This window comes from Grampus griseus (genome assembly GCF_964374135.1).
Source record: "Grampus griseus genome assembly, chromosome: 9".
Classification (NCBI taxonomy): domain Eukaryota; kingdom Metazoa; phylum Chordata; class Mammalia; order Artiodactyla; family Delphinidae; genus Grampus; species Grampus griseus.
In genome coordinates, this window is record NC_139003.1 from 28,294,378 (window position 1) to 28,314,856 (window position 20,479).

The window sequence follows — 20,479 nt, forward strand, 5'->3', positions numbered from 1 at the left end:
TATAGATTACAATCTGCCACACAGCAGATCTCTGGGCGTGTCCTAAGCCCCTAGCAAACATCAGCTGCATAAAGAAATTAATGGTGGTAGGAGCTCAGGAAAAGCAAGAGGTTATTTTCAGGCAGCAAAAGTTGTATTTGTTGAATTTGAAGTTTTTCCCTTTTATCCTGAACTCCTTTTGTAAAAGAGGAGTGCTTTTTGCATCTCCCTGACACTGTGGAGGACACCCAGAGAAAACACGATGCTTTTCTTCTCTTTGCTAAAATCATACTTTTTTCAAGGTCTCCTCTTGTGGACGCAGCTCCTCCTGACCACTCCAGCCCCTGTTCACTATTCTTTTGTCTGAACTCCCACACTTTGGTTGTCTGTATCTAACACTTTTTCCAGATGCTGTATTATTCACTCAGTAATTCAAGTGTGTCGATCTGTCTTCTCACCCATTGTTAAACATCTCAAAACCTCTCTTGTTCCTCCATTGCCTCTGTCACCATCACCCTCCACCATGGAGCAGGCCTTATGTAATGCACAGAATCATCATGGGGGAGCCAGGTGACTTCTCTGGCTTCTGCTTTTATTTATTTATTTATTTATTTTTTGCGGTACGCGGGCCTCTCACTGTTGTGGCCTCTCCCGTTGCGGAGCACAGGCTCCGGACGCGCAGGCTCAGCGGCCATGGCTCACGGGCCCAGCCGCTCCGTGGCCTGTGGGATCTTCCCAGACCAGGGCACGAACCCATGTCCCCTGCATCGGCAGGCGGACTCTCAACCACTGCGCCACCAGAGAAACCCCTGGCTTCTGCTTTTAAGTTGAAACCTTAAACTTTTCCAGCAACTCAGGCAGTAGCCTAGGAATTAGGATGTATCTCATTGGAAATAACTGCAAGGATGTAGGACAAGATTTACCTCTGGTTCTACTGCTAACTTCTAACTTCTAATCCTGTTTCTAATGCATCTGATTTCCTTCCACATGTTTGGAGACAGTGACTGTGTCTTCTCTGAGTTCTGTTCCCTCCATGGGTGGTGGGACATTGGTGACACCTGGGGGTGACATGGCAGACCTTCGCCATCATCTCCTTCAGCCTCCTATCCCAAGCCACTCCCAAGCTAAACAAATACACTAAGTAAGGATCGTGCTCGCTCTGCAAACACAGATTTGAGATAGGTTTTCTGGCTCTCTTCCTATTGCCTTCCCCTCCCTTGACTGTAGCACCCAGCCTTCCCTCTGTAGCTGCTGCTCTCTATTGCCTGCAGCCATTCTTTTTTTTTTAAATTTATTTATTTTATTTATTATTTTTGGCTATGCTGGGTCTTTGTTGCTGCACATGGGCTTTCTCTAGTTGCGGCAAGCGGGGGCTACTCTTCGTTGCAGTGCACAGGCATCTCATTGCAGTGACTTCTCTTGTTGCGGAGCATGGGCTCTAGGTGCGCAGGCTTCAGTAGTTGTGGCTCACGGGCTTCAGTAGTTGTGGTTTGCGGGCTATAGAGCGCAGGCTCAGTAGTTGTGGTACACGGGCTTAGTTGCTCCGCGGTATGTGGGATCTTCCCGGACCAGGACTCGAACCAGTGTCCCCTGCATTGGCAGGCGGATTCTTAACCACTGCGCCACCAGGGAAGCCCACCTGCAGCCATTCTTAACTCAATTTTCAGGAGCATCACTGGTGGCATGATCAGGAATGCTGTACCTAGTCAATTCACATCCTTTTCAAACTACTGATCCACAGATGAGCACAATTAAGGGGACAGTATCATATAGTAGAAAGAACACGGACACTGGAGTCAAATAGACATGGGTTTAAATCTGCCCCGGGGTGACTATCAGCCTCAGTTTTCACCTCTGAAAAGTGGGTTATTGCGTGGATTAAAGGTAATGTATATAAGGCACCTGGCACACAGTGGGCCCTCATAAATGCTTGTCCGTATATTGCCTGTGTTAAATGTCTTGTTGGTTTAGTAATCCAGCTTATTGTCAGTGGTTCTCAGCGGTTGGGGGACGTGTGGGTGTGGACGCATGTGTGGGGAAGAGTCACACTTAGAGCAGTCTGCACCAGCAGCGAGTACTGAGCCACTGTTTCTGCTGGGAGTGGGTCTTGGATGGAATCATTGTTGAGTCAGAAAAAAAATGCATATTCTCTGGCAAATGGATAAATATGCCTCTCTTTCTTATCTGTCATGTGGGGGGGGCTTATTAATGAATCCCATGATAGGACATTAGAAATACAACTCTGAATTGATATCAAATGACCCAGTGATTTTGGGGTCAGGTTCCTTTAGCAGCCGTCAGTCTCTAAACGGATCGTTACCATTCAGCTTATATTTTCCCTGTTTTCTTTACAAGGACCTCGTGATAGACTTAGGAACCAGCTGATTTATTTCTGATTAGTACAGTGCTGGAATATAGCGGTCTTTATTGAATTTTTCTTTAAAAATCCGTAACCTGCAAACAAGTAAACCAAACTTTAGAATTGCCATAGGTTGTAGAAGAGAGATAGGGGGGAAGACCGTAAAAGTCAACATTTGCCTCTTTATTAGACTTTTAAAAAAAATTTAGAATCCTGATGGAAGAAATTTGTTTTAAAGAAAAAGTACAGAAATTGCTCTTCAGGAAATGTTTACTGTGAAGTTCAGAAGAGTTTGACAAGAAACTTAAATGAAAAGCATTCCTCACTTTCTTCTGATTCCCACTCTTGGGATTTTTTTGTTTTGTTTTGTTTTGTTTTTTGCTGTACGCGGGCCTCTCACCACTGTGGCCTCTCCTGTTGCGGAGCACAGGCTCTGGACGCGCAGGCTCAGCGGCCATGGCTTATGGGTCCAGCCGCTCCACGGCATGTGGGATCCTCCCAGACAGGGGCACGAACCCGTGTCCCCTGCATCGGCAGGCGGACCGCCAACCACTGCGCCACCAGGGAAGCCCCTCACTCTTGGGATTTTTGATGGTCCTTGGTGCTCTTCAAAGTGAGGCTTTGACTGCGGAGGCCCCTCCAGGCATGACTCTGTGGTCAGCACTGCCCGTTTCCTTCTGGGGCTTCAGCTATACATATACATACCTTTCCATTTTCCCTTTCATACCAAGACATACGCAGAACCTCCCTACAAATAAACCCTGTGAACCATTAAGTTTAGCTGAAGACTCCTTTGAGCAAATTGCTCAGACTCCGCCAGAAGGTACGTCACCAGCTCCCTTGTGCAGTGTTTTCTCGTGCAGCTTTTAGATGTGGTCAGAGATTGTTTCCAGTGGTGCAAGCAGGACAAAAAGTCTAGTTCCACCAGGATTCTCAGCCCTGATTTTATTACTCCAGAATGTTTTCCATGATCTCAAGGATGATCATCAACCTCACAAACTGAAAGAAAAATTTAGCCCTTTAATCAAAATTAACGGGAAAAAATGCTTCACTGCATTTTGATTGTGTATGATGGGGGGAGAGATGTAAGAACGAGGATTACTGAGAAATCAGAAGAGCTTGGGAATCGGTGACATAACTCCTCAGAGGCAGTAAGATCAGGAGGTGGTATTTTTTTTTTGAGTTTCACTGTATGTTCATTGCATTGTCCTTGTGAGAGGGCATCTCCCCCACTCCATTTCCCAACGTACACATGTTGGTTGACTAGTCCAGGCTGTAGCACTTTATTGTTGCTCTAGTGCAGCTCCTGGGTCTTGGTAGACATTAAGTAAAGGTTTGTTCAATGAACAAAGGATTGCACGGAGGCAGGAGTTGAATCTTATCCATCACTGTCCTTATTCCCAGGTGTGATCCTGGCACACACGTAGCAGGTGGTCCGTAAATGCTAGCTGTGTGAATGGATGTGCAAGACTGGTGCCTGATGTAGCGAGCATTCGAGAAGGGGGATGGGAGTGAAGAGAAAGAACAGAGTGAGAACGTGGCCATTGCTGTTTGAGCACAGAAGCCACTTTGAGTATCTGTTGCTTATAGCGTATTGTTTATTTAAAAACAAAACAAAACTCTACTGAGACATAATCCAGTGCCATCTCATCCAGGGGCAAGGAAAAATCAGAAACAAGATCTGAGTAAAAAACGAAATGCTTTAAGTCAGATTTTAAAGCTTGGGAGAACAATGGCCTTGTGAATTATGATATTAGTAGAACAGCTTGAATATGGGATGTTGATTAGCGTAGTTTCATTACATTTTTTTTTTCAAATCCCCTATTGCTTTCTTGTAAAACCTGGATTTCTTCCTTATGAAACGAATGCAGGTGAATCCAAAGAGGAATGCACTTTCTTAACCCCACGTGTGCCTTTTCAATGTTCCTCAGGTTGTGAATGTGGTCGGGGGTGTCTCCTTTCTGGATTCGGTTACTCCTATGGATTATTTCCCTGGATTGAATTTGGAAAGTTATCCTAACAGAGACAGTACCAAATATGCTGAGATTTATGGCATTCCGTCTGCTCACACTTTATTACGGGGGACGCTGAGGTACAAGGTAAGTGGCTCTATCTGAGATGATCATGTTGCCTGTTTTGATATAAGTGATGTGAACACTTAATTTTTCTTCATAATTGAAATAATTAAGATGATAAACCAGACTGGCACCCCTATGCTTACTATTTACAATAACCAAGATAAGGAAGCAAGCTAAGTGCCCATCAATAGACAAATGGATAAAGAAGATGTGGTGTATACATACACACAGACACACACACACACACGCAGTGGAATATCACTCAGTTGTAAAAAAGAATGAACTCTTGTCATTTGCAACAACATGGATGGACCTGGAGGGTGTTATGCTAAATGAAATAAGTCAGAGAAAGACAAATACCATATGATTTCACTTATATGTGGAATTTAAAAACAAAATAAATGAACAAATGTTAAAAAAGAGAAAAACAAAGTCTTAGATACACAGAATAAACAGGTAGCTTCCAGAGGGAAGGGGAAATAGGTGAGGGCTATTAAGAGGTACAGATTTCCAGTTACAAAATGAATGAGTCAGGTATGAAATGTACATGTCACGGGTATGAAATGTAGTCCATAATAATGTAGTATCGTTGTATGGGGACAGATGGTAATTGACTTTTCATGGTGAGCATTTTGTAATGTACAAAAAACAAAACAAACAAACCAGATTGGCATCTTTTTTTCTCAGGGCTCTTTTCTTTCTTTCTTTTTTTTACTCTATATGTAAATATTTTACTTAAAAATTGGGTTTTTTTAAACATCTTTATTGGAGTATAATTGCTTTACAATGGCATGTTAGTTTCTGCTTTATAACAAAGTGAATCAGTTATACATATACATATATCCCCATATCCCCTCCCTCTTGCGTCTCCCTCCCACCCTCGCTATCCCACTGCTCTAGGTGGTCACAGAGCCCTGAGCTGCTCTCCCCTCAGGGCTCTTTTGATTGACCATTTCAGGAGACAACTCAGCGTGGCTGGGGCAAAAAGGGAATTCTTGACTCAGGAGAAGGGGGGCAGGTGAAGGGTCAGCTTCAGGTGTACTGAGGTTTGAGGGTTATGACCTCGCTGGCACATAGTAGTTTCTCTTCACCTCTCAGCTCTTCCTTCAAGCATTGGCTGCGTCCCCTGTTTCACAGGGATGGCAAGATGGTGGCAGCCTCTTAGGTTCAAATCCAGTGAGAAAGAAAAAGTACTTCTTCACAGCCAGAAGTCGAGTTTTTGTCTCATTAGCCCCTGAGGTTAGTGCAATAAAAGGTGCCAATCAGCTTTGGCCCCTGTTTTATGTCCCCAGTGCTGACGATGTAGTCAGCGTCACTTTCCCCAGAGTGAATCTGAAATGTTTTTACATAAAATGGAGTGTAGCTACTAGGACCATAAATACGAATGTCCAGTACACATTTTTAAAAATGGTTTTATTTTTTATTTTTTAACGTGAGAAAGCTTCTTTAATCACAAACCAGGTCATGTTTTGTAAAACAACGTCAGTCCCCATACATAATATTTGCTGACGCCTTCAAATTTGGCATTAGAGGAATTAATGCCTCCTAAGCCATGTGTAAAGAAAACATTGGTATATTTTTTAAAGGCTATTTTTGAACAATGTTACTTGCATAAATGAAAATCTGTCATACTGTTTGATCTTGGTTCTAAGTAAAATGAGTCCTTTATACTCCTGAACACCAAGGAATGGCAGTGAACATAATGTAAGATTTGCAGTGAGTGAATCTGAATAGTTCATAGGATAAATGAGCAGTATAATGGGGAATCTCCTTATATTCTCTTCTCCTCAAAAACTCATAGAAGTGCAGTTCCTTATTCTTGTCACCAAGGAAAAGCATGAAAATTCTCTCCCCCGCCAACTCTTTTTGGTGCAAGAAGCACCAGAGAAGCAGGGGATGGATTTCTGCCAATGGGGTCTGGGGAGGAGGTATGCTTTTAACCACAAGAGGGGGATAGGTAGTAGGGGGATATAAAAGACCCCCTAAAATAAGGCTTCTGCTACTGTGGGAGCTCCATCATTCCAAGTGCAAAGTCCTTACATGGGTCAACGAGAGGCTTGTTGAGAGAATTTCAGATCTGGAATGAAACTTAAGAGGTCCTCTGGTACAGTGATATCATTCTGCAGAAGAGGAAACTAGGGCTTAAGTGAAGTGACCTACATCAATTATTACTAAAGCAAATTGTCTTTAAGTTTCTCTTGTTGGTATCTTTTTTGTTTGAATGAACAAGTTTTTGGTTTTCAATTTTGTCACTTGGAGCATTTCTGCACTTTGGAAAACGTCATAGCTGTTCTTGAAGCCTGAGGGTTCAAAAAACGCAACACAACATCTCCAAGCCAAATACCATCACATGCTAACAGTGAGCACTGTGAACACGGCAACTCGTCTCTCCCTGTTCCGGGCCTTTTCCAACCATCATTCAGGATTAAAGAACTAGGAAGGATAAATTACCACATAATCATAATCTATAAAAATACTGACCTAGAGCACACTAAAAAACTCTCAATAAATAAATATTGGGCAGTTGCTTTTGAAAGTCAGTAAAGATGTACTCTTTTTTTAAAAATTTTATTTCTTTATTTTTATACAGCAGGTTCCTATTAGTTATCTATTTTATACATATTAGTGTATACATGTCAATCTCAGTCTCTCAGTTCATCCCCCCTAACTCCCCGCTTTCCCCCTTTGGTGTCCATACATTTGTTCTCTACATCTGTGTCTCTATTTCTGCCTTGCAAACCAGTTTATCTGAACCATTTTTCTAGATTCCACATATATGCGTTAATACACGATATTTGTTTTTCTCTTTCTGACTTACTTCATTCTGTATGACAGTCTCTAGGTCCATCCACATCTCTACAAATGACCCAATTTTGTTCCTTTTTATGGCTGAGTTATATTCCATTGTATATAGGTACCACATCTTCTTTATCCATTCGTCTGTCAATGGGCATTTAGGTTGCTTCCATGACCTGGCTATTGTAAATAGTGCTACAATAAACATTGGGGTGTGTATGTCTTTTCTCTGGGTATATGCCCAGGAGTGGGATTGCTGGGTCATATGGTAATTCTATTTTTAGTTTTAGTAAAGATGTACTCTTCAGAAGTCATGTCCATACTTTCAAGGCTGCTTTTTACAAACCACACAGAGTCCAACAGATGACAAAGGTTCAGGTTAGGATACAATCTGATAGAAAAATGACTCTTAACGTGATATTTCTACAAAGGAATACAACTAATGTTGAGTTGCTCGTGTCTCAGTTTCAAAGGCAATACTTAAAGAGATCCAAAATGTTTTTAGCCACGGCAGCATCATTGAAATGAGTGTTCAGGTCCTAAGGTCACCCCTCTTGAAAGGGACAGCACTCATTAGGGTGTATTAGTTCTGGAATTTCCCCTTGTAAACCAGCTGCACTGCTTTGCAGTCAGGCCTCAGAGGCAGCTGTACATGGCACTTCTTGAGGAGTGCAGCTACCCCTGCGACCAGTTCTGTTCCTCTTCCATGTCTGGTGACTCAGGAAGTTCAGGGGCCCGATGTCTGATACAGAGGGTACTTGGGATTTCAGTCTGGCCACACACTTTCCTCAGAACACAGGTTTGTTCTCAGGATGACTTCTAGCAAGCGATTCTGGTTTCCGGTCTGGTTGAGAAAAGTGAAAATTTAATGTCTGTGCCCAGTTCTTTCTCGTTGCGGAGCACAGGCTCCGGACGCGCAGGCTCAGCGGCCATGGCTCACGGGCCCAGCCGCTCCGCGGCATGTGGGATCCTCCCAGACCGGGGCACGGACCCGTGTCCCCTGCATCGGCAGGCGGACTCTCAACCACTGCGCCACCAGGGAAGCCTCGCGCGTAGTCCTTAAAGGCTCCTTTCTCTGTGATAAAGCGGTGATGACTACCCTTCCGTCCTCACTCACGGGAGAGGTACATTGCACATTCATCAGGTCCAAAAGGTTCATAATAGTGATAAGGTACTGAAGGGTGGTTGGGAACCCTGCAGAAGTCTTGGGGATCCATGCCATAAACATTGGTCCTGTCGCAGAGCTCCAGGGCAATCGTCATTGTGAACCAGCCAGTGCTGAGCCAAGTGTTGGAGATCTTCCTTGTGGTCCGCCACGCCAAGGTATCCTTGCAGTGACCGCGGTCGCGCGGGGGCCTCGGGGCGCGGCAGGGGGCTGCTCTCTGCGGGCCGCTGCGCGCTGCCGGTCGCCGCTGCCGGTCGCCGCTGCCGGCTGCTGCTGCGGGGGCTGCTCCTTCTGGCCGCCAAGGCCGCTGTACACGAGCTGCAAGCTGGTGAACGTGCTGGTGAGCGCAAAACATATTGCCAGCCCCGGGCGCGTCAGGGTCTTCATTTTGGGCACCTCTTTCGTGCGGAATCCTCAGGCACACGCATCTGGGACCACTTTTTCTTGGAGGGTTTCCGTCGTGGGTGATGGGACAGAGGCGGGTCTGATTTTTGCCCAGCAGCCAGCCACGCCTGACTCACCAGGGAAGCCGCCGCGGGACCCAGGAAGCACCGCCGTTGCAGAGATTCCAGCACACGTTTTGTAATCACTAAAGAGTAGTTACAAGTGTGACCAGATTGAGACAATGAGTGTAATTGTTTCCTAGGGTGGTTATAATAAATTACTACAAACTTAAAACGATGGAAATTTATTCTCTCACTATCCAGGAGGTCACAGTCTGAAATCAAAGTGTGGGCAGGGCAAGCCTTCTGGAGGCGTCGAGGGAGAAACTGTCCCTTGCCACTCTCGCCTCACTTCTGGTGGTTGCTGGCGACTGTTGATGTTCTTTAACTTGTAGACATACTGGTCCCATCTCTTTGTCTCCATCCTCATACCACCTTCTCTTGTTTATATCACTGTGTCCTCTCCTCTTCTTATCAGGACACCAGGCACTGGATTTAGGACCCCGAATATAGGTCGCTTCATACTGAGGTCCTTAACTAATTATATTTGCAAAGAGCCACATAAGGTCATACTCTGAGGTTCTGAGTGGCCGTGAGTTATGAGGGATACACTACTCAACCCACTACAACCAGCGTACCTAAAATACAGAGATCTCTAAAAATTAGAGACCTGATTTCAGATCTCGATGCCCTGTGAGATTCCACGGTACCTGTGCTCTCATGAATGCGATGTCCTCATTGTCTAGGAATTAAAGGAATTGTCAGTGACAGCATCCTAAGGAGATCGAGGAACCATGGATGCTTCAGAAGCCTTCAAGCACAGCAGAAATTCTAGTGTGAATTGCAGCCATACTGTCCTCAGATCTGACAGATTCTTGATTCTGTTTCTTTTCCCTAGGGGTTTCAGGAGTTAGGATTTTCCAATAGATTTAGGCTCCTGCCAAACATATAGACCCAGAAATAGAGGATTTTGAGATTTAAGAATTAACTAAAGCTCTCAAGGATGTGCATGGATGAGAGCCATCCCCACAGAACCCCAGAGGATGGAAGATGTCATAGAGTTCACGTCCTGAGCAATGTCAGCAACCCTTCAGTAACCTGAAGATTCTTTCCAGCGTTAGAGATGAGACCCTGTCACCCAAGTATGACAGGGAGACCTTGACTTCTCTCCTGCACCTGCCTGTCACCTGAGTCCTTCCAGACCCAGCTTGTATCACCTTACAGGATCTTTCTTAATTCCTCTCCTTGACTCCCTTCCCCGACATCTACGTGAGTTCCCCTCCTTGTGTGCCCACAGCTCGGCGTTTACCTGTCGTAGCACCTGTGATAGCCCAGTGTGTCGTAGTCCTCAGTGGTCGTGGTTTTGCTCACTATGGGCCAGGCCTTATTTGTTGGACTTATCTGACCCTTCTCCTGGACTGTAGTGTCTTCATGGGTAGGGACTGCATTTTTCGTCTCTGTGGCCTCAGCCCCTAGCACAAGTCTCACACATGGCAGCACTTTGCTAAGTACTTAGTGATAAATGAATACACATAATAAATTCATTTCTAGAGGTCACCATAAAATTATTTCTGAGATGAAGAAATAGCTGAGAAATGTCTCAGTATTTGAGATGTTGGAAGAAGGGGCCCCCAGCATTCATCAGATCCTAGAAGCAGGCTCGGGGTATTGCTTTTTTGCTTCTCCTCTTTGAAGTATATTTACATTGGGTTAGAGCAAATGAATTTTAATTCTTTAATTAGTAACTTTGGACAGTTTGAATAATACAGCCGTTCAGACGTGTGAGAATTCACACATTAAACTGTGAAACATCCAGTGGCAACAGGAACTATTTTATATCTTAATAATTTTACTGCTTCCTGAAATAATTTCCTGCCCTTCTTCTCTTCTTCTTCTTCTTCTCCTCCCCCCACCTGCTGTCTCTCAGTTGCAGTGGCTATAAAGCTCCTTATTTTGGCTTTCCAATCCCCCCTCCCTCCCGGCCCCCAGTGTAACTTGCTCACAGGAGAACATACATTATGATCCTCCTTCACTTCATCTTCATTCAGAATCTATTCATCCAGTCATTTGTTCTCTTTCAGCATATTGGAATGATGGATAATGGGGTGAGGACATGGGGTTGAAGGACACACATACACATACTTTCTATGCCTGCCGTTCAGCAGCTGAATAGACAATTAATTACAGTTTGTGTTGAGTGCGTATGTACAAAATGCTACAGGAATACAGAGAAGAAGGGAGTGCCCACTCACCTAGGGAGCTCAGTATGTGTGCTGAGCTGGGTCTTAAGAGAAAAGTAAACATTTCATAGATGAGAAAGAGGGGTTACCATGTTCCAAGCATGGGAGCAGCGTGCACCGAGCCCCAGGTCTCTGGAAGAGCACAGCAGCTTGTTTGGAGGATGGTGAGTGGTGGAGAGGATGATTAGTGAGTCAGGCTGGAGGGGTTTATTGGGATGGGTTCTACATAACAGTGCCAAGAACCTCGGCCTGTCCTGTAGAGAATGAAGGACATGTGAGGAATTTCTATCAGCGTGATGGCATTTTAGAAATACCTCTCTGATGCCTGCCTTTCCCCCTTGCTCCTTGTATACGTTAGGATAATGGCTCTTAATCAGTAGGATGGATTATCTTCGTTGGGAGATATTCTTACAAGCTCCTTCTTCCATTATAAGAGAGAGAACAACTATTCTATTAAATACAGTTCTGCTGACCTGAGCATGTAACACAAGATGAAACTTTCCCTTATGCTGTCAGAAAACACCACTCGCATGTTACCCAGAAACAAAAGTAAAGACCCACGTTTTGCAAGGGCTCTTGTGTAAACCAGTGGAATTGTTGTGACGCTGCTGATTTTGGTTTGAACCCGAGGGTGACTGCATCAATACTAGCAGCACAAATGGCTATTCTCAGCCTGTTTTCTAAATGAACTACAAAAATAGGTCCTTATTTTCAAGAAATTAAAAAATGTTTTTCTTTGAAGACAAATTTTTATATATTGCTTAATAACTCTTGTTACAGGGATATGCCAAAGCCTTGAATGGATTTGTAAAATTGGGTCTTATAAACAGAGATGCATTTCCTGCCCTTCGACCTGATGCCAATCCGCTCACCTGGGTGAGTGACTCCGGAATTATACATTGTCTGCTGCTCTTCAGAAATGCCTTCTGAGGGCTTCCCTGGTGGCGCAGTGGTTGAGAGTCCGCCTGCCGATGCAGGGTACACCGGTTCGTGCCCCGGTCCGGGAAGATCCCACAGGCCACGGAGCGGCTGGGCCCGTGAGCCATGGCCGCTGAGCCTGCGCGTCCGGAGCCTGTGCTCCGCAATGGGAGAGGCCACAACAGTGAGAGGCCCGCGTACCACAAAAAAAAAAAAAAAAAAAAAAAAGAAATGCCTTCTGAAATGGTCAGGTTTGAACGTGGGTTTGGACCAGCAAAGAACCCATTCTGTGACTTATGTGCAGGAAGTTAAGTCCTAGCCCCAAAGCCCCCCTTTCCACACTTCATTGTTTGCGGAGGATGGAGAGCACACGGAGGCTGACTCTCGGGGCCCGTTTCCTGCTGCAACTTCTACCACTTGATTGCTCCCTCAGCCCTGAGCAGAGATGCGCTTGCTCTCTGCACTGTGCTCTGGGCTCTGCCGCTTGTCTGAGTGGTGACCCCATGACAGGAGTTAAGCTTGGGCCTCCTGAAACTGAGAAAGCAGGAGAGCTCCGGCTGGTATCGCAGAACTAGATTCCCAACGCCCGAATCCCATTCGTTCCTTTATTTGACCATTTGTAACCATGCGTAATCTGAGTTTTTAATTACTGAGTTTATGCCCATATCTGTGTTGTATTAAAATCTAGAGCTTCCACTAACTGCCAGGAATTAACTTGTTACCAGCTGGTCATTCAACTTAAATTAATGTGCCCATATTCCAATAGAAATGCTAGAAATTTATCACAAAGAGAAAAGAATCAATACTGCTAATCCCATTAAGTGTCCCAAAGAAACTTGGATCTTGGGTATTCTGGTTAGCCAGTTGCTTTTTTAAAAAAAATTAATTAATTAATTTATTATTTTTGGCTGTGTTGGGTCTTCGTTTCTGTGCGAGAGCTTTCTCCAGTTGCGGTGAGCGGGGGCCACTCTTCATCGCGGTGCGCGGGCCTCTCACTGTCGCGGCCTCTCTTGTTGCGGAGCACGAGCTCCAGACGCGCAGGCTCAGTAGTTGTGGCTCACGGGCCTAGTTGCTCCGCGGCACGTGGGATCCTCCCAGACCAGGGCTCGAACCCGTGTCCCCTGCATTGGCAGGCAGATTCTCAACCACTGAGCCACCAGGGAAGCCCACCAGTTGCTTTTAAATTCAGTTCTTTTGTGTATCTGAGAGTCTTTTCAATCTAAGTTTCAGATTTCATAAACTTACTTGTTGGACAGGAGTGAATAAATACCCATAGTGAATCTGATATTGAGGCAGTTTGATTGGGAAGGTTGGTGCAGGCATTCTTGTGGCTGGTCCCCTTGTCTTGGTAGCTACAGTCTAGAACAGGGGCTGGCAAACGTTTTTTTTGTTTTTGGTAAAAGACCAGATTGTAAATTTTTTAGGCTTTTATGGGTCATGTGGTCTCTGTCAGGCTACTCAGTTCAGACTGCTCGTAAACAAATGAGCATGGCTATGTTCCAATAAAACTTTTTATTTACAAAACCGGGTGGTGAGCTCAATTTGGCCTGTGAACTAGTTTGTTGATCCTTAATCTAGAGCATAACATTTTCCTTGGGAGCCTGGAAAAAGTCTTGTTTAGAAATTAGAAAAAGCTATGACCACTGTTTAAGTGCTCGTCCTTTGAGATTTTATTATCTGCACAATTTTCCTCATTTCTTGAACCTACAAAAGAACTCTAGTTGCTACTAGCAACCACAGCAATAAGTCCCTTTCACTCTATCCTGGCCAAAATTGACTTCTAGACGGTGAGGGATAATGAGGGATAAGGTGATAGAGAGGACCTGCAAAGGTAGTCAATGTGATGGTAAATATGGTGTCACCTTTTTGGTATTGATTTGGTGTCATGACTCTTTTATTGCTGAAATATCATTCTGAAATACCCATTTATTGATGTGTGGGTGTGCAGATGTGTGTATGCACATGTGTGTGCCACAATTTACTATTTCTAATTATTTCTAATTTAAAATTTGAGGTTCTTTTGAGGTCCAATGTCTTAATAGGATAATTTCTCAACTCATTTTTTATTTTATTTGGAGCTTAGAATTTGTATCTTTGTTTTTCTAATAACCAGAAAGAACTCCTCTGTGATCTAGTGGGAATTTCACCCTCCTCCAAGTGTGATGTGCTTAAGGAAGCTGTCTTTAAGAAACTAGAAGGAGACAATACCCAGCTGGAGGCTGTTGAATGGTAGGTACCCACCAGTCAACCTAGAGCAAAATACTGGATCAATGATTACTTAGTGCTTTCTAGTCAAAGAAAAGTCAAGATAGAAGCAAACATTTTACATTGTCTTTGATTAATTTGCTGCTCTAATGTTGGCCTGTTGTACAGAGATTACCACGTACCATGTTCACGTGGGGATGAAAAGTAGGTAAAGCGAGAAAGTCAATGGCAATTATAACTTGGGAAATACTTATTTTTGAGCAGCTTCACTACTCAGTTCCTGAGAAAGGTGGGATATTTTTTCTCTCCTGTAGGACATTCTCCCAGTCTTCCTTTAACTACTTTACAACACTTATTCATGTGGCTGTGGCCCATTCTGCTGGTATCCTTCATGTGGGAGAACTAACCTGTAAGTTAATCTCATGAAAAGCTTTGCAACAGTGTGTACTTACAGTGCATCAGGTCTAGCTCCAGGCAACACTCCTGGGAGAGTCTGGGGATGATTCTAACGGTTAAAACATTACTCTCATTATTATTATTTTACAATAACTTGAGAGTCCTATAACTTGAACTGTCGTCTTGTGATTCTGCCCTTTCAAGATAAAATCCAGTGAGCGTTCCCTTCTGCTTCCCAACTGAGCATATGTATAGGACTTGAACTAATGCAGCCATCTCTCGTGCTTCTCAGGTTGGGCTTGCTTGGGGATGAACAAGTCCCTCGGGCAGAGTCTCTCGTGGATGCACTCTCCAAGCATTTGGCCATGAAGCTTTCCTATGGTAGGCTGTGGGCTATTGGCTAAACATCCCAGCAGAGGAATCATAAGAACCAGTGAATTAGACTGAAGGGCGGGAGCTACACAGTGGGAATGGGGAAAGAACACGCAGACTGTTTTTCCAGAGGGGAGGATAAGAGAACTATTAAGTAAGAGTGAACTTGGGTAATATGACAAAGGAAAAAATCATTAGTTTTACTTTTAATTTTTGACACGTTAAGGGAAATGCTGAAGGAGCGTTTTGGGGAGAAGCAGGGACGGCCTCTACAGCAGTGCCCTCGTGTCTGTAACCAGGTTACAGTGATACCCACCTAGACAGAGGAACCTGGTGAGAGTTATCATTTCCTTGAATTTTTAATTTGGTCTTTGGGCTAAAAAGCAGTATACATAATTGTTTAAGGATATACATAATGGGAAGGGAAACGAGAGCAGAAGGGCAGGCGCAGGGGGATGAAGTACGCTACTGGAGTTGTAATGATAGTGACATTTTAAACTGTATGTTTATTTATTTTAAGGCCCTGGAGAGAAAGATATGATTGTGATGAGAGACAACTTTGGAATCAGACATCCTTCTGGACATTTAGAAAATAAAACTATTGATCTTGTGGTTTACGGGGATGTCAATGGTTTTTCAGCTATGGCTAAAACTGTGGGGTTACCCACTGCTATGGCAGCCAAGATGTTACTTGATGGTAAGTTCTTTCACTGGGGGACCAAGTTTGTCTCCATATTATCTCCAAGTCATTCAGGGCCTGGATGTCAAATAATTAGTCTTGAGTATGACAATAGCTTTCACTAAAAGTGAGCCAGTTCAGAAGATCTAAGGGCTGGCTGACTGGGAGATCACGTTGTGATGAATAAAAAACCTTGGCTTTGGAGTTAGACCTGATTTCTGTCCCAGCTCAGTCGCAAGATGACTGAGTGATGGGGTGCAAGTTACTTAGCACCTCTGAGTCAGAGTTCCTTCATCTTTAAAGTGGGGATTGTCATGACTAATTCGTAGGGTTGTTGTGACACTAAAGTGAAATCATACATAAAGCTCCTACCACATAGAGGGGTTCCCCAGGGAATGTTAACTGCCTTCTTTTCTTTCCTTATTTTTTTGTATTTTTGGGGTAACACTGAAATAGCAGAGGGTATTCATTTCCAGATCTTCAAAAATATAGGCCACATTTTATTAATCCTCATGTCTCAACATACTATCAATACTAAATATATATTTTGAACTAAATGAATTCAAATTTCAACTCTCCACTCTCCCCTTAAGATGATGTTTGCATTCAATAAGCATCAGCTCTGAATATGACACCCCTTTGGCCCCTGTGAAGGTGTGAGGGGAGTAAAAAACATCAAAACATAAATGGGAAATAATGGGGAAAAAACGTACAGTATCATATTAGCTAAACCACCTAGGGCTTCCCTGGTGATGCAGTGGTTGAGAGTCTGCCTGCCGATGCAGGGGACACGGGTTCGTGCCCTGGTCCGGGAAGATCCCACATGCCGCGGAGTGGCTGGGCCCGTGAGCCATGGCCGCTGAGCCTGCGCGTCCGGAGCCTGTGCTCCGCAACGGGAGAGGCCACAGCAGTGAGAGGCCCGCGTACCGCAAAAAAAAAAAGAAAAAAAATTAAACCACCTACTTAGTTATTGAGGAACCAGAGTGAAGAAGTGATGAGGGATGAGGGCATCATAGTCTTTAAGGAAAGTGCCCAGACTTACTCTTTCAGCCACCCTAACAGATGCCAGTGCCCAAATAACCAGACTGGTTTTAATTTCATTCTGTTGGTCTCATGCTTTTTAAAAAATGACATCAGCAAATAAAGCAGACCCGTTAGGTTGACTTTACTTTCTTACTAGACTTTATTCTCTGATTTGGTAGTTAATGCAGTTAAGTGTATAAATTCAGACTCTGTCCCTAACTCCAGCTGTGCTTTCAATTAACTGCTTTTTCTTACAGTGTTGATTAAGTAATAATTTAAAAAAATATTTATGTATTTATTTTGGCTGCGCCGGGTCTTAGTTGCGGCACACAGGATCTTCATTGCGGCATGTGGGCTCTTAGTTGTGGCATGTGGACTTCTTAGTTGCAGCATGCGAACTACTAGTTGCGGCATGCATGTGGGATCTAGCTCCCCGACCAGGGATCGAACCCAGGTCCCCTGAATGGGGAACGCAGAGTCTTACCCACTGGACCACCAGGGAAGTCCCAAAGTAATAATTTAGTAGGGGACATTTAAGCTGCTATTTTGAAAAATCCCTAGGCCTCCAACAACTTGTTGACTCACAGTTTACTGCTGTATGGAGACTCTTGCTGTAGAAGTTAACCTTTCATACCACCTTTAAAATGGTAACTACAAATTTATTTTCTTCTAGGTGAAATTCAAGCTAAAGGCCTGATGGGGCCCTTTTCAAAGGAGATCTATGGACCAATACTGGAGCGAATTAAAGCAGAGGGCATTATGTATACTACACAGAGCACAATCAAACCGTAATTGAGAATTATATTTTGTTTTTATCTTCCCAGCCAACACAGCTCTGAACTTTTAGGCCACAAACATGCTTGCTAATGTGATATTTTAAAACATAAAGCATGATATGTTTTGATTAAGTCAATACAATGGTGTTTTTGAAATATAAATCTCTATTTTAATATGAAAACATTTGGAACAAGAGATGCCAGTAATTACCAGGGAACTTTAATAATTCTATCATGTATTTTTTCATGTGTATGTAAAAGTGACAATGATTATACTACTTGTTAATTTATTATGCAACTTTTTTCTTACAAGAATACATTTTCCGATAATTAGCAGATGAAGTTTTATCTTTTTAGTAAGAAAAAAATTTCTTCATGCAGCTTTATTTTTCTAACGGATTCAGTTGGATGCTTTTAGATCACCAAAGCTTTGCAATAATACTATTTTATGCCTTTTTGTAAAATGATGATTCATTTAGAAAGTGACATTTCTTATAGCTTTCTTTTAATGTTTGGAGAAGGAAATAGGTAAGACTAAATCAAAATCCACATGGTCACCTCATTAGGCACAGGAAAAGCATTAACAAATCCAACACACTTTTATGATAAAAACACTCAACAAACTAGGAATAGAAGGGAATTCTTCAACCTCATAAAGGGCATCTATGAAAAAACCATAGCTAGTATCATAGTTAATGATGAAAGACTGAAGGATTCCCCCCTAAAACCAGAAACAAGACAAGGATGTATACTCTTGCCATTTCCATTCAACTTGTACTGGAGGGTATAGCTGGGCAATTAGGCAAGAACATGAAGTAAAGGACATCCAGATTGGAAAGGAAGATGTAAAACTATCTCTAATGTTATACAAAGAAAATTCAAAGGAATACTCTAAGAAAACATTAGAACTAATACATGAGATCAGCAAAGTTGCATGATACAGGATTAATATTCAAAAATTGTATTTGTATACAATATCAATGAATGAAGCAAAAGTAATATTAAGAAAACAATTCTAAGAAAAAGTGTAAAATAGCAATAGATTGAGAGTCCAGAAAGAACTCATATTTACAGTCAATTGACTTTTGAAAAAGGTGCTAGGACAATTCAATTGAGGAAAATAATCTTTTCATCAACTTGTGCTGAAACAACTGGATATCCACATACAAAAGAATAAAGTTGGACTCCCTACCTCACAGCACATATAAAAATTATCTCAAAATGGACCAAATACCTAAATATGAGAGCAAACACTATAAAACTTTTAGATGAAATCCTAGGTGTAAATCTCTATGACCTTGGATTAGGCAGTGCTTTCTTAAATAAATGACACCAAAAGCACAAGCACTGAAAGATAAATTGGGTATCATCATGATTAAAAACTTCTGTGCTTCCAAGAATACCTCAAGAAGGCAAAAGACAACCCATAGAATGAGAAAAAATGTTTGCAAATCATATACCAAGTGAGAGAAGAACTTGTACTTAGAATAGGTAAAGAACTACTGTATTCAAGAAAAAGTCAAAGAGCCCAATTAAAATAAATGGACGAAGGATCGCAATTAACAGTTCTCCAAAGAAGACATACAAAAGGCCAATAAGCACATGAAAAGATGCTTAATGTACATTAGCTATCAGGGAAATACAAATCAAACCTACAATGAGATACCACTTCAAAGTCACCAGGATAGCTACTGTGAAAAAATAATAAGTGCTGGTGAAGATGTGGAGAAATTGGAGCCCTCATAAACTGCAGGTGGAAATACAAAATGGTACAACTGCTTGGAAAAACAGTTTGGCAGTTCCTCAAATGGTTAAACATAGAGTTACCATATGATCCAGTAATTCCACTCTTTGGTATTAGAGAAATGAAAATATGTCCACGCAACACCTTGTAAACAGATGTTCGTAGCAGCATTATTCATTACAGCCAGAAATCAAAACAAGTCAACTGCACATCCAATAATAAATGAATAAACAAACTGTGGCATATCCATACAATGGAATATTATTTGGCAATTAAAAAGAGATTAAGTACAGTTACTTGCTACAACATGGATAAATATTAAGTGAAAGAAGTCAAGCATGAAAAGCCACATATTGTATGATTTCATTTGTTTGAAATGTCCAGAATAGTCAAATCTCTATATGGAGAAAGTAGATTAGTGGTTGCCTAGGGCTGGGGGGTTTGGGGGCAAGTGGGAGTGACTGCTAATGAGTTTGGGGGTTTTTGGGGGGAGATGAAAGTGTAGAGTTGATTGTGGTAATGGAGGTGCAACTCTGTGAATATGCTAAAAATCACTGAATTGTGCACTTTGTGTGAACCGCATGCTGTGTGAATTAGGTACCAAGATGTACAAATAAAACTTTGTTTCTCCTTGGAGGAAAGGAATGTTTCTCTTTAGGGATAAAAATTAAACTTTCTGAGGGACTGTGCTCATATTCTGGCATATGAAACATCCTGCCATCGAAATAAGCAGGTATTGTATGTGGGACACATGGCAGTTGAGAAAGCATCTATGCTTTTGGAAAAGGATCAAAGTTGATTACGAGCTGGTCCCACCTGCCAAAAATATCAATAATGGAGATCAGTAATCTATTAACAAGTAAAGACATAACTGTTATGAAAGTTTTTTGTTTTTAACCACAACATTGATTTTAACATCATCAGTTAGGAAATAACGCTTGTGTTGCATTGATTCCACCCCCAGTCTGGATGAGCACCCAGATGGCATGGGAACTAGGGCACTAGCACCTTGGGTGGGAGCAGGAACCCACTGAGATAATATAATAACTAGTTTGGGCTTTAACTGAGTGATAAAGGGGATATGATTGAAGGGGGGCTGTCTAACGTTAGTGCTAGAAAAGGAAATGTCAGTAAGCTTGAGTAAAGATATATAGAGTGAAACACGGCATTGGCTCTCAGTAACAAGTTTTCTACCAGAAATTTCAATAGTAAAGGTGGTGGTGGTAGGATCTGGGTATGGATGGGTAGATTATACTGTACTTAGAAGCATGTGGCCCCTGAGCCACAGTTTGGGAATCCCTGGTCT

General features: G+C 42.7%; 1 protein-coding gene and 1 pseudogene across 3 annotated transcripts in view; one reads left to right on the plus strand and one right to left on the minus strand.

Annotated features, from left to right (window-relative positions):
• The window catches only part of AASS (aminoadipate-semialdehyde synthase), a 70,890-nt gene extending 51,045 nt beyond the window's left edge, over positions 1 to 19,845 (plus strand). Inside the window, exons 19-24 of one of the 2 annotated variants that reach the window (XM_082661637.1) lie at positions 4,270 to 4,437; positions 11,841 to 11,936; positions 14,092 to 14,207; positions 14,872 to 14,960; positions 15,472 to 15,648; positions 17,327 to 19,845. In XM_082661637.1, coding sequence (XP_082517763.1) covers positions 4,270 to 4,437; positions 11,841 to 11,936; positions 14,092 to 14,207; positions 14,872 to 14,960; positions 15,472 to 15,648; positions 17,327 to 17,445 — 765 coding nt within the window. In that variant the 3' untranslated portion in view covers positions 17,446 to 19,845. The remainder of the gene's footprint in view (positions 1 to 4,269; positions 4,438 to 11,840; positions 11,937 to 14,091; positions 14,208 to 14,871; positions 14,961 to 15,471; positions 15,649 to 17,326) is intronic. The other variant, XM_082661638.1, reaches the window with a different exon arrangement.
• Positions 8,368 to 8,764, minus strand: LOC309827670 (alpha-N-acetylgalactosaminide alpha-2,6-sialyltransferase 5-like; annotated as a pseudogene). Its single transcript has one exon. The product of its transcript is annotated as an alpha-N-acetylgalactosaminide alpha-2,6-sialyltransferase 5-like (transcript).
• Positions 19,846 to 20,479: the final 634 nt, after the last annotated feature.